The 17903-nt window shown below is 34.8% G+C and overlaps 1 protein-coding gene across 1 annotated transcript in view; it reads right to left on the reverse strand.

The window, feature by feature from the left end:
- Window positions 1–17903, reverse strand: part of CFTR (CF transmembrane conductance regulator) — a 178606-nt gene that overhangs the window by 34852 nt on the left and 125851 nt on the right. The window contains exons 18-21 of the mRNA XM_056118608.1: window positions 16547–16626; window positions 11046–11196; window positions 9754–9981; window positions 7086–7186 (exon numbers count right to left, since the gene is read on the reverse strand). Of these exons, the coding sequence (XP_055974583.1) occupies window positions 7086–7186; window positions 9754–9981; window positions 11046–11196; window positions 16547–16626 (560 nt within the window). The remainder of the gene's footprint in view (window positions 1–7085; window positions 7187–9753; window positions 9982–11045; window positions 11197–16546; window positions 16627–17903) is intronic.

Raw genomic sequence — 17903 nt, forward strand, 5'->3', positions numbered from 1 at the left:
AGAAAACCAAGATCACACTGGAATCATAGGTATGATTTTCAGATCATGAAAATTTTTAGGCAAAGAAAGACTTAATATACCCTTTTTATGTGAAAGGACTGACATTAATTACTAGATGCAGTACTCAAATTAAAGTTACTATAATTCTTTTTGATGATTTATTTGATATTGTTATTTATTTTTTTTATGTATGTGGTCAATCAACAACTTCTTGGTGAACACAATTGGATTGACATGGTGTCCACTAAAAAGTATCAAAGGGAATCTCAAAACAACAAATTAAAAAAATTTCTCAAGATTTTTATTATTTTAATAAGATTTTCTCTAGCCATATTAATTTTAAAATATTAAATTTAAAAATTTTAAATTTTAAAATGGAGTATGTTCCATTTAGTATATTTTATTATAGAGTGAAAGTACTCCAAAGCATCACTTTTCATATGTGCTGTAAATACATCTAGACCTAGATATATCTATACTACATCAATATACCTGTTTATACCTATTTATTTTTTGCTGTGACATTGGACAAAAATCATTTGCTGAAGGCCTACCAATTCCAAAGATAATTGTATCCCATAGGCCAGAAGGTAAAAGAACTGTGACTCAGTGGCAAATCAAGCCTCACCCATTTGTTTAGTCCTATAAAAGTAGAACTGTGCAATTGCTATAGAGACCATATATCCTGAAAATCTAAAATTAAAATTATTTACCTGATCATTTAAAGAAAAAGTTTGTTAATCCCTTATGATTCAGAAAATCAGAGCTAAATCAAATCTTAGAGTTCATCTAACCCAAGTAATTCACAAGTCTGGATGCATATTAGAATAATACAAAATACTTTTAAACTATAGACAACATGCCTTCTTCCAACTAAGAGAATTTTAATTGTCTGTAGAGGACCAGAGTCATCTGTATATTTTAAATATTCTTCTTGTGATACCAGATTGGAAAACTGATGAGAAAACTAAGAAAAACTAAACACAAAAATTTCAAGTTAACAGGCATAAAACTTAATAATTTGTCCAAACTTTCCAGTATTCCTTCAATTTCTGACAGTTCTCATAAACCTCTCCTACTGATTGCAAACTGGAAAACATCTTACTAGTGTTTTTCCTTTTCTTTGTTCTAGTAAGACATTGGTTCAGAGTTCTTTGATTAGGCTTGACAACTGTACTAGTGAATAGCTTAATCACTGATTTCAGCATTCACGGATAGTTGCAAGTATATGCGATTCCAAGAAGTGTTTTGAATCATGTATGCAATTATGCTAATTAAGATTTGAAAACATTCATAGGAAAAGATTTGAAATCTTTCATACAAGAAGGGGTTCAGAAGGGAATGTCAAAGTTGATAGGAAATAGAAAATTTCTAATTAATATGTTTCATTTTACAAACAAGAAAAGTTATTCCATCGAGGGAATTAAAATTTATCTAAGACCAACGATCTCCTGGGTGGTAAGGCCAGAGTCTGTTATAAAATGAAAAGGCAATCTGCAGATGGAAATACAAGAGTTAGATGGAAGTATGTCTTGGACCAGAGGTTAAGAGTAGAAATAATACCACAAAGACTTGTGAAAACAGAAAACAAACACATGATCAAGAAAGAGAACATCACAGGAGAAATGTATGTGTTGTCTGTGCACATGCACTCATGCACATACATATATTTAAACACAAACATAAGAAAAATGAATCTGCTTCTCAGATTCTTAAAGCAAAAAAAAAAATGCTTTAAATACAAGTGAATTGCTTCTGGAACAATTAATAAAAGTCAGATCCCTCTTTTTCCTACCATCAGGTTTCTTGTTGGTCATTATACAATCAGTCACTTGATCTTTACTGGAACCCAAAATAAACACGGGCAATAAAAGGACAAAAGAGAAAGGGAGGGTGTTTCTATTGACAGAAAACTCTTCTCAGATTGCATCAATCTTGTAAGAACTTTTTGGAGCCTCAGTGACTATAAGTGTGAGCCCTACAAATTCACTACCCTTCCTCTCATCTAGGTGGCTGCCTTTCTCTTGTGCTTTTAGGAACTCACAATAAAACAGGTTTCGTTTATCTGCGGCTATAGCTGGAAAATTGAGGAAGTAGAATACATTCTCATAAATCAGATCTTTCATGTGCTCTCAAGGTGGTAGACAGTCCTGAAAAGGTCAACTGCCTAATTCAAACAATAGAACTGAGTGTGGGAAATTTATTAGTCACCAGATGGTTTGATATTGCTAAATTTGAAACCTTGTGCTTATATTCTTCCTAGCTCCTATTTAATATTCATTCATTCATGGAAGTAGAAATCTAGGTATTCATTGCCCATTTAAGGTACATAATGCTTAAGTATCTAAGAATAGGAGAGAGAGAAGTTTTACAGTACTAAAAATGACAGGAATATTGTAATCTAATGGGGAAAAATTCAGATATAGCTTAAGAAGGCAAGAAATATATGATAGCTTTAGCAATAACGATAATAATTCATATAGCACTTGATTTATGAATTTAAAAGGAATTGACACATCTCATCTGTTCTATAGAATGGTATAACAAATATAATGAAAATGAATATAAACATAATTAATGCTAAATGAAGAAGTAAGTTAGAAACAACAGCTTTAAAAATATCATATCAGTTTAAATAAATGGATATTCTCTAACTTGGGTGTTTCCAATGGGAATTATTAAAGTAGATTCTATTATAATTTTACTATATTTTAAATTTCTGGGGTGATTCATGACCTATTAAGCTGTATTAATCATAAGGTGACAGTACTGAGTTGATATTTTTCCCACCTACTATACAAAGCTAGACAAATTAGTAGGTAGAGTGTTATTTCCTTTTAAGGCTTTCAATACTCCATGTATTTTGTTTTTTGAGAAGATTCTAGACAGAATTAATATTTTAAAATGTCACGATCTGGGGATGTGATTCCATGGCAAAGTACATGTCTCACATGCATAAGACCTGGGGTAGATCCCTAGCAATGCAATAATAAAACTGGGCCCACTTGCGCAAATAATAATAATAATAATAATTTTAAATAATGTCAAGTTTAAGGACGGCGTCAAGATGCTAAATAAGGAAAGTGTGCCTTTAATTTCTTTCATGGCCACAACAAATCTAAGCCAAAAATTTAACTAATGATACAGATACTGACGATACTGACCTGCATCTTTGTTAAACAAAGTTTCTATAGCAAGGGACAAATGGAAAGAACCCATGCAAATTTGAGACAAAAAGGTGATCTTGGTAAGAAAGAACTATAACATAGGGCATAAAAGCTCCAATCAGTAAAAGATTTCTAAGGTGTTAACCTTTACCCTGTAGAGGAGGTAAGGACAAATTGTATCAAATATTGATAACTCCAATCCTACAATCCTGTGATTATAATACTGGAATGAAATGGTAGCCAAGAAACTACAGTGCCAAAGTTCTTGGCAGGCACCACCATAGTGATCTCTCACAACCCTGCTGACAGCAGTGATAGGGGGTATCGTTTTTGGATCTCATTCATCATAGTAATACATCCTGAAGAGAACTTACCCACATCTAGAAAATAGTTGAGCTGGTTGAGGAAAGAGGCTATTAACAAGAGTCTTTTGTTCTAGGTACCTGTACCTTACTACCCAGGTACCACCCATAGCAACTGTTGGGTACTAGAGACCTTTAATTCTTGATTGTTTTTAGGTCTTTGAATTATTGGTTGTTTCCATGTCCTTCATGTAGGTGCTCATTGATATTCACTACCTAGAAGCCTTTGTTGCTGATCAGACTCACTCAAACACAAATCTTTTGTGCCTGGTCTGATTGGAGTGGAGCACCAGACATAATGGAGATTTGGGGTAATACACACACACACACACACACACACACACACACACACAAAACAAGACATCAGCCCAAAGAACTAGTACAATAGAGCTAAGCAAGCTACCTGAAGATTTCAATGGAACAGAACTTATGATCTATATGAAATGAAGAGATCAAAAGGGAAGGGAAGGGAAGGGAAGGGAAGGGAAGGGAAGGGAAGGGAAGGGAAGGGAAGGGAAGGGAAGGGAAGGGAAGGGAAGGGAAGGGAAGGGAAGGGAAGGGAAGGGAAGGGAAGGGAAGGGAAGGGAAGGGAAGGGAAGGGAAGGGCGAATAAAAGAAAGAAAGAAAGAAAGAAAGAAAGAAAGAAAGAAAGAAAGAAAGAAAGAAAGAGAGAGAGGGAGAGAGGGAGGGAGGGAGGGAGGAAGGAAGGAAGGAAGGAAGGAAGGAAGGAAGGAAGGAAGGAAGGAAGGAAGGAAGGAAGGAAAGGGAAATGCAAAAGTTGCTATTTCTATCTTCCTATCACTGTTGCTTTCTAGAGCACTAATTACTGAAGCATTACCTTAAGTTTTCAGTTGCTCTATTTGGTTAAACTCATGGTATTTGAAAGCTAGGAAGATGTCAAGTTTCATTTGGTGTTTTATCCACTCTGTGTAGAGAATGTGTCCTGTGTTCATCAAAAACTAAAATGGAAAACCCATCCTGTACTACTTTCTTGTCTATGTCTTGGGACCTTTCCAAAATCTGCCTGCATTTCTGTATATGCAAATTACTTTAGATAAAGTTTTTTATTTTTTGTTTCAATTTTGTATGGTTTACAGTTGGTTTGCATGAGTGCTACTACAATAGGAACTTATTTCTCAATGGAAGTCTCATCATCAATTAAAATCAAACTCCCTTGTAATACTGTGTGAGTGCTCTCAGAACCTGACAGCTATCCAACATGCTTATCACATCTTCCTTCATCCTCCATTTGCTCTTAGCCACTAACCACTCTGCCGTTCTTCCATAAATATTCTAAACTACTTCTTCATTATGAGATTTAAATTTTTTCATGCCAAGTTACTTTTGTTCCTAATTTTTCATTAACATAGTTATTCATTTTTATTAAATTGCCATTTTTTTTTTTGCTTTTTGGGTCACACCCAGCCGATGCTCAGGGGTTACTCCTGGCTCTGCAGTCAGGAATCACTCCTGGTGGTGCTTGGGGGGACATTTGGGATGCTAGGAATAGAACCCGGGTCGTCCGTGTGCAAGGCAAATGCCCTACATGCTGTTCTATTGCTCCAGCCCCTAAATTGCCATTTTATATGTAAAAATTTTCAAACAAATGCAAAGAAAATATCCAGTGTGCTGAAAGACATTTAACTATAACTTTTATGAACACCTGGAAGTGTCAAGTTGATAGTTGTAGTAAGTGTGAATAAAAACCTAAATAAATGCAGGCACAATATTTATTTATTATTTGGATAATTTTCAACAGAAACATTTTTAAGCATATGTATAAACCCATCCCCCAAATCATAAAAGCTAAGTGGTAAGATGAATGGAACCACTAAACATTTCATCAAACTCAGAAAAATAATGTACAAAATAGAGAAACACTCCAAACAGTCATATTAATGTTAAATTATATTGCAAGCAATTATTAAATGCTGTGATTAAATAAAATAGACACATTATTGGGTCCTCTGAAGCTTTTCCTTTTATTATGTTTGTTCTGTGAGGAATTGATTATATACATTTCACAACTGAATGTATGTGCACAGTATCAAAGAATAGGAAAAAACAATTAAAAAATTTAAATCTGTGCTACAGACTCATTCTCAGCTTGAATTTCTAGATAGTCATAAAAGCAGTAACAGATGACTGATTTTAAATAAATTACTCTAGAGATACCAATAATGTCAATGTTGAAGCTATTCAGACCAACTATACAGTCAAATTGAAAACTATAGACTTCTATTTAAAGTAGAGACAGAATTTTTTTCTTTCTTTTTAGCTTTCACTCTTGTTGCATGGCATTTTTGCCCCTGACATAATTCTAACTCAGTTATATTACTACAGGCTCTACATTTTAGAGAAATTAGACAAGAAAATCAAAACCAAAATATGATTTTGGTACACACAAATAAAATATCCAAATGTGTAGGAATAATGGCCAAATAAAAGGAGCAAGGATAACAATAAATATTCTCGGAATAAGAGAGCAGCTATCACCAAAGACTTACAATTTTAAAAATAAGAAAAGACAATTATGAAAAAGATAATGGTAATAAATTTTAATAAGCCTACATATTAAAGAATTTCTTAAACAAGCCACCAAAGGCACAAAGAAAGAAAACAATAACTTTAGCTTCATTAAAATTAAACGTGTATTTTCATTTTTAAAAAAGCTCTCTTAAGACAGGTCACTAACTTGAGTACCATATTTGAAAAGTATAGAACTAAAAATTAAAATCATAAACTTCTGCAAATCAATTAAGGAAAAAGTCACTTGAAAAATGAACAACTGGCATGATCAAGTAACTTAAAAAGAATTCCAATTATCAAATAAATATGCATTCAACGGTCCCTTCTCCATTAGCAATTACTTTTCAGATTTCATAAATTTAGAAATTTGACTGTATTAAATGTTGTTGAAGTTAGGGGCTATTGAGAATCTTTACACTCCTTGAATTATAATATAAATTGATAGTATTGATTTGATGGGCTGGAGCGATAGCACAGCGGGTAGGGCACTTGCCTTCCATGCAGCCAACATGGACGACCTGAGTTCGATTCCTCCGCCCCTCTCGAAGAGCCCGGCAAGCTACCAAGAGTATCTCACCCACAAGGCAAAGCCTGGCAAGCTACCCGTGACATATTTGATATGCCAAACACAGTAACAAGTCTCACAATGTTACTGGGCCCGCTCGAGCAAATTGATGAACAAAGGGAGGACAGTGATACAATGATATTGATTTGATGACAATTTGGTGCCATCTAATAAAGTTGAACCTCAATGAATTCTGTAATGCAATAGTGGTAATCATATCTATTCACCCTAGAAAAGTTCCGTGCAAGGAAACTGTGCACTATATCTGGATGGTCATTTCTATGAATTAAAGAAAGAGTTGTGTGTTCTATGAGAGAAACACATAATGCCTTTGGGTTTATCTGTAATCTTTTTATTTCTTAGGTTGCAGATTGGATATACAGTTTTACCTATGTTATTACCCCATATTATGGTTTGTCTGATATTTTATAATTAAAGTTAAACAAGATAATCATTACTTACCAAGCTATCCACATCTATGCTGGAATTTACAGCCCACTGCAATGTATTCATAATATTCATGGCTAAAGTTAGTACAATACCAATATTTCCTTGTCCTTCACCTATAGATGGGGGGTATTAAAAAAATTTTTTACTTTTTTCTTCTATGAACCACTTCATTTTATTTCAAATTTTGTGCCAGTATAAACAATTTTCTACCTCAGCTCACAGACATTAATACCACTAAAAATAATGCCCTGAAACATATAAGTGACAACTAATGTGTTTAAAGAAGAGTATAATTGAAAAGAGGTAGCCCTCATTTTAAAAAATTCTTTTGATATTGAATGAGGCTGTTGGTGTTGGATTGTGTATGGATGGGCCTTTTAGCAAGCAAAATGAAGTCAGAAAAAAGTGTATTGAACTGTATTCATAGACAATAGATGGGTTTTGTGCCTTTGCGACAGAATCTTCTCTGCTGCTGGGACTAAAGTGAACTTAGAGTTTCATGAAAAAGCCAGAATGCATGGATCTGCCATTTAGACAGAAAGAATATCTAATTTTATGTTTTAAAAAATGATTTGCCCAGGCAGAAGTTTTGTATTAGAGTAAATGGTTTTTCGAGGCTGAATGGAACCATTAATTGTAATTTATAAATAGTCATTATTTGTAATCACAAATTTTATAGTAGAATGCTTTTAATCAAATTACTATAAATTTAGGTTATTAAGCCTTGAGTTAGGTGGACTTGCATCTATAATGCATGGTAAAATTGTTATAGAATGGTAAAACTGAAAGAAAACATCTACTATTATTAATGGAAATGTTTTGCTTCCAAAATTTCTCTAAACTAAAGAAAACTATTTTTAATTGACAAAATGAATATTTTGTTGAGGATGAATACATGTCTTTCCACCAAGATTGCTTTTGCAGAGTCATTCCCCATTGCCTCAACTGAGAGAACAATGAGTAAGGAAAGTACCATCTTCACTGCAGCCTCATGGATTGCTGCTAAGTATCCCTGAGTCAAAGTGAATCTATTTTTTCTTCTCCATAGAACTTTGCAACTAATCAGACACACTGCTGCCAATTCTTGAGCTTGAATGCAGTGATCACATAAATTCATTGTGGTAGAGCCCTAATATAACATGAAAGCCAGTCTTTCAGGAGAGACATGAACGAAGCAGCCACACTAGGAAGACACAGAGCAGCATATGGTCTCAAAAGGTTAAGAAGGGAAATAGTGTGGAGTGCCATCTCTTGCTCCTAGGGCCTATTTCTTAAACAGTGGTGCAAGACCCATATAGGATCATGTGACTGAATGTGGGGCGAAGGTTCTGAAAACTTTGGCAACAGTGAAAGCCTTCTACAGGTGTAAAGCCCCCAAATCAATTCAACATAAACCATATAATGAATTGAGGTGTCACTGAGTTGCTATTGGAATGAGTTGAAGCACCCACAGAGTTGAAGGCCTCCCTTTGCACCTAATTCTGTATTCACAAGCAAAAAATTCCTTAGACTTGGTATTTGCTCAGAACCTCTGTCACACATGAATCATCCATCAATACTTTTTATTGTTCAGTTATTCAACTATTTTGATTATAGGGCTTGTTTGCCTCTCTCTCTCTGTGTGTGTGTGTGTGTGTGTGTGTGTGTGTGCGCGCGCGTGTGTGTGTGTCTGTATCTGTGTGTGTCTCTGTGTCTCTGTGTGAATGTGTGTGTATTGGTTTGGGACCCATACCAGGTGATGCCCGGGGGTTATTAATGGTTTGACACTCAGAAATTAGTGCTGGTGGGGTGCTCCTGGACCATATTGGTACAGGGGATCAAACCAGGGTCAGCCATGTGCAAAGCCAGTACCCTACCTCCTGAACTATCTCTCCAGAACCTACTTCCCCCACCTCCCCCCCATTTTATTCATAATCTGATACTATGTGTTCCCTCAAAAAATCTTAAAATTCAAGACATTTGCATTAAAAAATATGGCCCTTGAACCAGAGCAATAATACAGCAGATAGGGCATTTGCCTTGCACAGTGACAACCTGTATTCAATCCCTGGCATCCCTGTGGTCCTGCGATCCATTGATCCATGCCAGGACCCCTGAATGCAGAGTCAGGAGTAAGCCCTGAGCAGCACTAGGTATGACCCAAAAATGGAGAAAAGAAAAACGAAAAACAAAGTAAAAAATTATATATACATATATATATGGCCCTTTGATAGTTATTTCACATATGTACAAGTTTTCAGTTATATAAAATTTGAATAAATTTACCTAGGAGGGGATTATGTGTGTGTGTGTGTGAAGTATGTATAAACATGAAAGTTTATATTTCTTATTCAAATAACTCTTCATTAAAGAGATGTTATTTTTTGAGGCCAGAATCCTTTACCAGAATCGAAGTCCAGAATTATTTTTCTTTCCAATCACAGATTTGCCATCTGACATTCTGCTTAGATTTTCAACCAAAAAAGGAAAGATAACACTATGTATATCCATCCTAATTCAAAGAAATTATCCAGTAACAACATATTGCAAGAATATATGTTGTTTTAACAATAAACCATTAAATTTGATTAATAAGTTCCAACAAATCTGGACGATTCTAATGCAAAAGTTTTACCTTGTAAGAATAGAACATGCTGACATTTTAAATAAAATGCTTAATTAAATAGGGTGTTCATAGTACCTGTTGTTAAAATGGAAATGAAGGTAACGACAATGAAGAAGAGGACAAAAACAATTTCTATCCTCATTTGGAACCAGCGCAGAGTTGATAGGTACAAAAACCAGTTGGCTGTATGTAAGTTTAGCGCTTTATGGAACAGAGTTTCAAAGTAAGGCTGTCGCCCAAAAGCACGAAGTGTCCACAGTCCTTTTAAGCTTGTAACAAGATGAGTGAAAATTGGACTTCTGCCTGTGAAATATTCCCACAGAAACAGTGTAAGTATGTAAATACATAGTGCAAATTTATACAACCACAAACCTCAGAGACTAGCTTGAACTAATTATTATACAACAAATGCTATTGGATCAAGGGATTTTTCATTCTTTTCACGTACTTTAAATACATGCAATTTGCATTTTCTTTTAAAATTTACTACTTTTTCACTAGACTGCTCCAGAGAGAAACTTACTACAAAATCATTGACATCATTTATAATATGCCCTGGTCAACACTGTGCATTGTTTTTCTGGCTAATCCTGTGCTAATCCCTGCTGAGAGAAGATGTTTTTCTTTTAAGACAAGTTCCTCAATTAAATTTATGTGACTTAGTTTGGTTCATAGCCTTCAAAGCATAAACATACTGGAAACTGAACCCCTGGAAATGTACCTCTATTAAATGGGTTACGAAAAAATATGCTCCCTAAACATATTCAAGAAGTACTTAGGGGCATGCAAAATGGTAGACTCCAAGAGAGAAAACAAGGGTTTCTGAAAACAAAACAAAGGGAAGGATTATGTCTTGCATCATTTGAGCATCTAGGTCAACCTTCAATAATAACAGCACCATCATTTTATAACTTAATTTCCATGTTACGAGTACTTTGGGCCTGAGAGATACTACAGTGGGTAAGGCACATACATGCATTGCACACAGACAACCACTTTGATCCTAGTACCACATATGGTCCCCTGAGCATTGCCGGGATTGATTCCTGAGTGCAGAGCTAGGAGTAAGGCTTGAGAACATCTGATGTGGTTCCCCCAAACAAAGACAGAAAAAAAATTGAAGAAGAATATTCTATACACCAAAATTCATGAAAGTCTATACACTTACATATGACCATTAATTAAGAAAAGCTATGTATGCTTTGTACCTTAATTTCCTTTTATAGGCGTTTTTAAAAGGTCATTTCTATATAACATGAGTTTAAAAGCAATAAAAAATGTACTGGAGAAGAAGATTAATGCTTCAGAATCACAAATTGTTCTGGTGGATTATTTCCCAAGCAAGCCTTGCACATTTAATGTCATACCTTCAGACTCTAGTTGTTTGAGCTGCTGTGAGGTGTGGAGGAAGTAGGCTCTCAATAAAATAAAAGCAGCTATCACTGGCACTGTTGCTAGGAAGATGTAGGGTTGTAAAACCGAGACCACTGTCACAGCTCCGATCACAATTAAAAGCAACTGTAGGGATCAAACAAAGCATGTTGTTGAGTGGCTGTGGATCAGCAATGCCTTTTTAAATGATTTCTCCACATTTATGCAACTCTCATAAGAGAGATGTATCTTCATATAGGGAAAGTAGCCACATCAAAATACATTTTCATAGGCTCTAGGAATATTTCAAACATTGTTTAATATCATTTGAAGTTTTGAAAACATGATGATCTTGAATCTCAGAATAATCTCATTCCCCTGTACACTTTCAAGTGTAATGTAATACATTTTAAGTAAATTAATTTAAAATGTAACATGTTTTAAAAATATTTTTTCTTGTTTGGCCTTATTTTAACACAAACTTTTTGTTTGAGGTCATTTTAGTAAGTGTGAATGTAAAATTTGAGAATGTAGGCAATTCCTGAGAATTTGACATTTCTTTTAGAATATTTTGAGTTAAAATGGTGCAATTTAAATGTATACTTGATTACCGAATCAAACTACTTAACTTCTCTAAACCTAAAGATTGAAAAAATAAATGCACCCCTATTCCTCTTCGTTGTCAGTCAAAGCTGACAAAATTTGTATTGTTCAACAAAATCATTGGAGCCCTGATGGAATATCAGAAAGAAGCCAATCACACAGCTGTTAGATGCTCTTCAGGATCACGTTGAGGGAATAAAATATTTTTACATGACTCTAAATTCAAATATTGTAAAAGGAAAATAAATTAACAATTCGACTACATTAGCCCATTATAAATAAATCAACTGTCAGTAATGAGAATTACAGTAATAAATTTTGACTTTTTTTGCTTGTTTTGGGACCACGCCTAGTGGTGCTCAGGACTCATTCCTGGTTCTGCACTCAGGGGTCACTCCTGGTGGGGTTTGAGGGACTATGACGGTGCCAAAGAATGAACCTGGGTCAGCAGCACACAAGGCAAGTCCCAGACCTACTGTACTATCTCTCTGGCCTTTAAAATAATAAATTTAAAATAATCAAAAAACTGATTATAAATAACATCCAAAAATGGTTAACTCTACATATCAGTGACCCAGTTCTCCAACAGTTTCCATGTATGTCTCATAAGAGACAGTGGAACACAATATAATTTAAGAGGAACAGGGAGAGGGTAAAGTTAAAATCTTCTGTGAGTTGGATGCTATTTCCATGTTAAACCTCAAGTTTCAATTATACTATTCTAGGGGAAATACCTCTAAGTATTCAATCATCAAACAGCAACACCAACCCCTTATTCATTCAGCAAATGCCCACAGAAGCCTGCAGTATGACAAGGAGGACACTCTAATCAAAAGACTTCTCTATTCCATTCCTGCCCTATAAATGCAACCAATATGAGAAGAAAGCCACAAATGCCCTAATTACTACAAAACAATTCATGTCAAACTATAGTTTTTCTTAAGCTAAGTCATTTATGCCAAATAAATGAAATATTTGGTAGGAAAAAAAAAGAAGGAATTAAGTTCCAGGAGATAACTTAGGGAATCTGACTTAATTTAAATCAGCCATTAATCATATTACATACCAGTATGTCTGAAAGATCAGTACTACTGCATTGCTAGCAGGAAACCATTTGGTTTGTCAGGATCTCAATCTTTGCTGTTGACATATGTAAAAAGGCAGTGCCCATTTGAGAATCAACCAGATCATTCAAATTTGGTGCTACTGAATTCTATCATTGAATGGGGGAAAGTGATCTTTTGTAAAAAATAAAATGATTGCTGATATACAGTAAGGGATGAAACTTGCAGGAATGAAACTATAAGTATGCCAGGATGGAACAGGTACAACAGAGAAGTCAACTGACCAAGTTATCACAATGGATCAGAGGAGAATAGAGAAAAAGGTGGTCACGGTTTTATAAGTGGTGAGACATTCACAATATAACATCCAGAACAGAGTCTAAACAAACAAAAATAGTAAGTTAAAAGAAAATCTAGCTTTTTGGGAAATTAGTCCTATTTGCTTCAGAAGATGCTATCTTTAGCAGAACTTAAAAATTTAGTAGTGCACAATGCCTCTTTTGCAAACCTTAGCAACCAAAAGGAGAGAGAGAACAAAAGGGAATGCCTGCCACAGAGGCGGGATGGGATGGGGGTATGGGAGGGGTAGGAGGGTTACTGGGATCATTGGTGGTGGAGAATGGGCGCTGGTGAAGGGATGGGTACTCGATCATGGTATGACTGAAACCCAAGTACAAAAACTTGTAAGGTCAATAACTGTACTACATGGTGTTTCACTAATAAAAAAACAAAAAGTAAAATAAAATATTTTATCTTCAAAAACAATTTAGTAGTGCATCAGATTCTAATAATATAACAGTGTGTCCAAAGTTTTTGGCAGTTTTTTTTATCTGTTTGTTTTTAAATCCAGACAATATCTGCTAGTACTGTGCCTCTCCTTAAGAAACTTATCCTTGAGGTATAAGCCCCACAGTTTGGTGTTAGGTTTCAGTGGTGCTCAGGACACCAGGAATATATGTGGTGGTAATGGGAGCGGGGAGGGTGATGGGGAAGGATGGGGCATGCATGAAGGAGTTTTGAATTTAGGACCGTTCACCTGCTAGGCTTGTTTGGTCCAGACCAAGCTAGCTCCCTGGCCCAGTCTTGTTTTTAATTCTGAATGGATTATAGACAAAACACTTCAGATTATTAAGAGGACAGCGAAGTAAACAATTAGAGGAACTAATGAAAATAAAAAGACTGATTTTTTTTATCCCCAATCATTCTTCCCCAGATCCTAAGTGTCTCTTAGGAAAATAAAGTGTCAACAGAATATCAAAATGTATACAGCAACTTTCACCAGGATCCTAGGAGTGAGATATATGTTCACCCATCAAACATCTCTAAAGGATTCCTGACACTGAATCCATAGAGCGATGCCTATAAAATGGGAGCAGACCCTAAAATTAAGAAGCACTTTGAACCAGTAAGTAGGTAGATAGGGAGATATATACATAGATAGAATAGTAAATAAATGTCTTTTTAGAATCAAACAATGAGCATTAAGATTTGAATTTTAATTCAAAGATAACAGTGAGTATGGGAACTTTTAAGGAGGTGGTTGATAGAATAGCAGGAAAGAAGTTGATATAGAAATAAAAATAGCAGAACTCAATGGGTATCATATATAAAGTCAAGAGAGAGGAATGGAAAGTAGATAATGTAGAGTCTAAGAATAGAACTTTGAAATACATAGGCTTTTGCTTCGGGAAAAAGAAATATTCAATTAGAGGAAGTGTGCAAGATTACAATTATTCTCTATATGGTTTTAGGTTAAGAGTCAACCTAGAATCTACTTCCAAGTACACACATTTAGAACCATCAGATTTATCTCCCCCATATTCAAGGATAGGAAAATGAGATACTAAAAAAATTCTTATTTAAGATATAAGAAATAGTTGTATCTTCTTAATAGAATCTGGATCTTTGATTTTCATTTAACTATATTTCAACCCAGAGGGCATATTTTCCAGAACATTGTCAAATGTCAACAAATAGAGTAAATAGAAGCTAAGCATTTTTTCTTTTTGAATTTGAAGCACAGTGATTTACAGTACTGTTAATGATAAGATTTCATGAATACAATGTTCCAGCACCACACCCACCAACAGACGTTCTGCTTCCCTCACAGCATATCTTTTATAAAAAGAAATTTATATATTTGCCCAATTTTGTGCAGTAGATCTGCTTCTAATATGTGAGCAGAATGAGATTTAATTAATGTGATCATATATATAACAAAAGGAGCCCGTAATTTAAAGATCTTCTATAATGAGTCTTTTAAAAAAATCAAGGTTGATCAGATTTTTGCTGTGTGCTCGTTTGAATTTTCCCATTATGCTTCACTAAAGTGAGACCCTCTTATAAATTAAATAGGGAAATTAAAATAGAAAGGCTCTGCCCAATCAGCTGTGAAGCAACATATAAAGAACTTCAATTTTAGTTGAGCAAAAATTATATTTGCCATCACATACATCAAGAGGGTTAATTTAGAAAACTAATATTAAAAAATGAACTTTTTCAAAGGATTTCAAAAGTGAGCCTTAAACTGACCAAGAAGATATTTGATAGATTATAAAACTAGACAGGGAAAATCAAGTGATAATATTTATGAATTCTTTTGCAATCATGTCAAGAAGTCCATGTTCCAGTTCATATCTGATTTGATATCATATTAACACCACTTATTTGCCCGGCTAGAATGAGGAACAAATGAGCAGCAGCCTTAGAAGACACAGGAAATACTTTTTCTAATAATGAACTCAAGGCATGAAAGAATTCCAGTAGCTACCGCAGAGTTATATCCCTAAACAGGGCAGCCAAAGGAAATACAAATGCTAAAGTTCACTTGGAACAGGTTAACGTGTTTTATTTTGCCAGTCGTTTCAGATGAAGTAAACTGACAATCTGGTTTTTCTGCACCTGCAAATGTCAGTTGTGTGTACACAAAAAATGGGGTAGCCCCTATTTTGTGTTCTAAGTTCTTGAAAACAAAATATTACAGGAAGGTGATGTGAAAATGGATGAGAAAGAATGACTCATTCTAAGATAGGCAGCATCCTCTCGAAACTCTCTTTCTAAAGCAATCATTAAGACTCTGGCATTTGCTTTCTGGAGATCCACTTATGTCACCCAGGAAGCTGTATTCAAACTTGGTCCAATAGGCAAGGTTATTAGTTTCTCCTACTCCTTAAAGCCTGTCACTTATGGAGTCCGAATGCAATATCCCCTCTACCCTTCCCTTTTCTTCTCCCTTCTCAGTCCCATATTATCACCACCCTGTGGAGACATAAGTTCATAACCAGGCTGCCTTGGAAACCTTTTTAGATGTGACATTCAGGGACAGCCCTCACTTCCTTGACTTTTCATTTATCCAATCCCCCATCTTGCGAACATATCTCTAATACCTGCCCCTGAATGACGCTCCTTACCGTGAGGTTGGAGGTTATTCTCTATAATAGTGCATATGAATAAGACTTGTTTGTAAAATAGCACACCAATAATGGATCTTAATATTAATATGAGTCCTTTGGAGGTATGTGGATTTCCACTAAATAGTGACACTAATGCCATACTTCATGACCAGTGATCTGTAGGGTGGTAGTTTGTTTTTACACCTCTCAATTGACCTTCCTGTAGACTGTTATTACATGTTATAGTGAAAAGATTGTTCTGACTTACCACTAAATTTAATTCCATTTTTAAGAGTTTTATTAACAAAACTTTTATGAAACTCTTAAAATACTAAGACTTCAATTCCCAATCAAATGAAAAATAGACCTATTTTTACTTCTTTTTTAATTATTAAAAACATGATAAGTGCAAAGATCCTTCATATTATTTTCACAAACCTGAATGAAGTCAAATATGGTAAGAGGCAGAAGATCATCCAAAATTGCTATATCTTTGGAGAATCTGTTAAGAATCCCACCTATAATATAAAAGAAGGTAAATTCTTCCAAAAACAATAACCTTAAAACGATGTAATATATCAATGTTAAATTTGGATAATAACAGAAGCATTTAGAATGCAAATAAGACTAGAATGCATAGAATCAGATATAGGCAGAAAAGTTCAGTGTTGTATAAGGATTCTAAGTAACTATTCAAATTATCAGTGCCCACTTTTAAATCATTATAAAATACAAATTCCTATGAGATTCAGGTAAAAGCAATGATGCAAATCAAGTTCATATTACAAATATAGTCAGGAACAAGCACTCATACTCCAACCTTAGACCTACAGGCCTGAGTTCAATGACAAGTTACTGGATATTCTGTAATGACAGAATTTTCTTGTCTCTATTCCATAATGTAAGGTCTCTCTCAAACTTCCTTACATCTTTGACACAACTCTGGAGAAGTCACTCAATGCCTATCTGCCCACTATAAGGACCTCCTTTATTATGTTCTTCCTTTGTACCATCTTCTTTGGTTCTATAAGCTTTTGCCTATTTTCCAAACTCCTGATCCACATTTATAAGTCTGATCATTCTTTTCCTTTAATAAAAAAAGTAAAATGCTATATGGGGTGTCTCTATCTACAAGGCACAAGGTTAGGCACTGAAATAACAGGTGAATTCATTGTCCCTGAGGAATTCATTCTTTAGGAGAAAGTGAAACACATAATTAGATGAAATGTAACATAAAGCAACACAAATCAGGTGATACGGAATCTTATCATTCACCCTCTATTAATCGGGAGTAAAGTCCAAAAATCTTAGTTTAATATTTAATGCCTTCCATACATTGACCTTAAGTCACCAAGCTAGTACAAGCTTCCTTGACACAGTCAGTTTCAGCCAAATTGATCTGTTTTTTACATGCACCCTACTTTCTCCCATCTTTCTACCTTTTCTATGTGGCTGCTTCTGCCTAACAAAAGCTTTTCACTCATTTCTGCTTGTCTAATCTTCCTGACCTGACCCGAGAGCTCCTTTACAAAGAAGCACCAATGTGTGTAAAACCTGGAATTACTTCCTTCCATTTCTGAACATACATAGTATCCTTAATATATCTCATCAGCACCTTTGTGTGACAATGAATTTATCTTTGTCATATTCATAGTTGCTTGTTTATGTATCTTATATCTTTTTAATGACAAAATTTCTAGAAGTAAGTAGATCTTGTCATTCTTTTTCTATCACTCATAACCTTCAGCAAAAAAACTGTAAGCATAAAATTATTCACAGATTTAGTGAAAGAAGT

Source organism: Sorex fumeus, unplaced genomic scaffold (assembly GCF_029834395.1).
Source record: "Sorex fumeus unplaced genomic scaffold, SorFum_2.1 ptg000037l, whole genome shotgun sequence".
In the NCBI taxonomy this organism is placed as follows: domain Eukaryota; kingdom Metazoa; phylum Chordata; class Mammalia; order Eulipotyphla; family Soricidae; genus Sorex; species Sorex fumeus.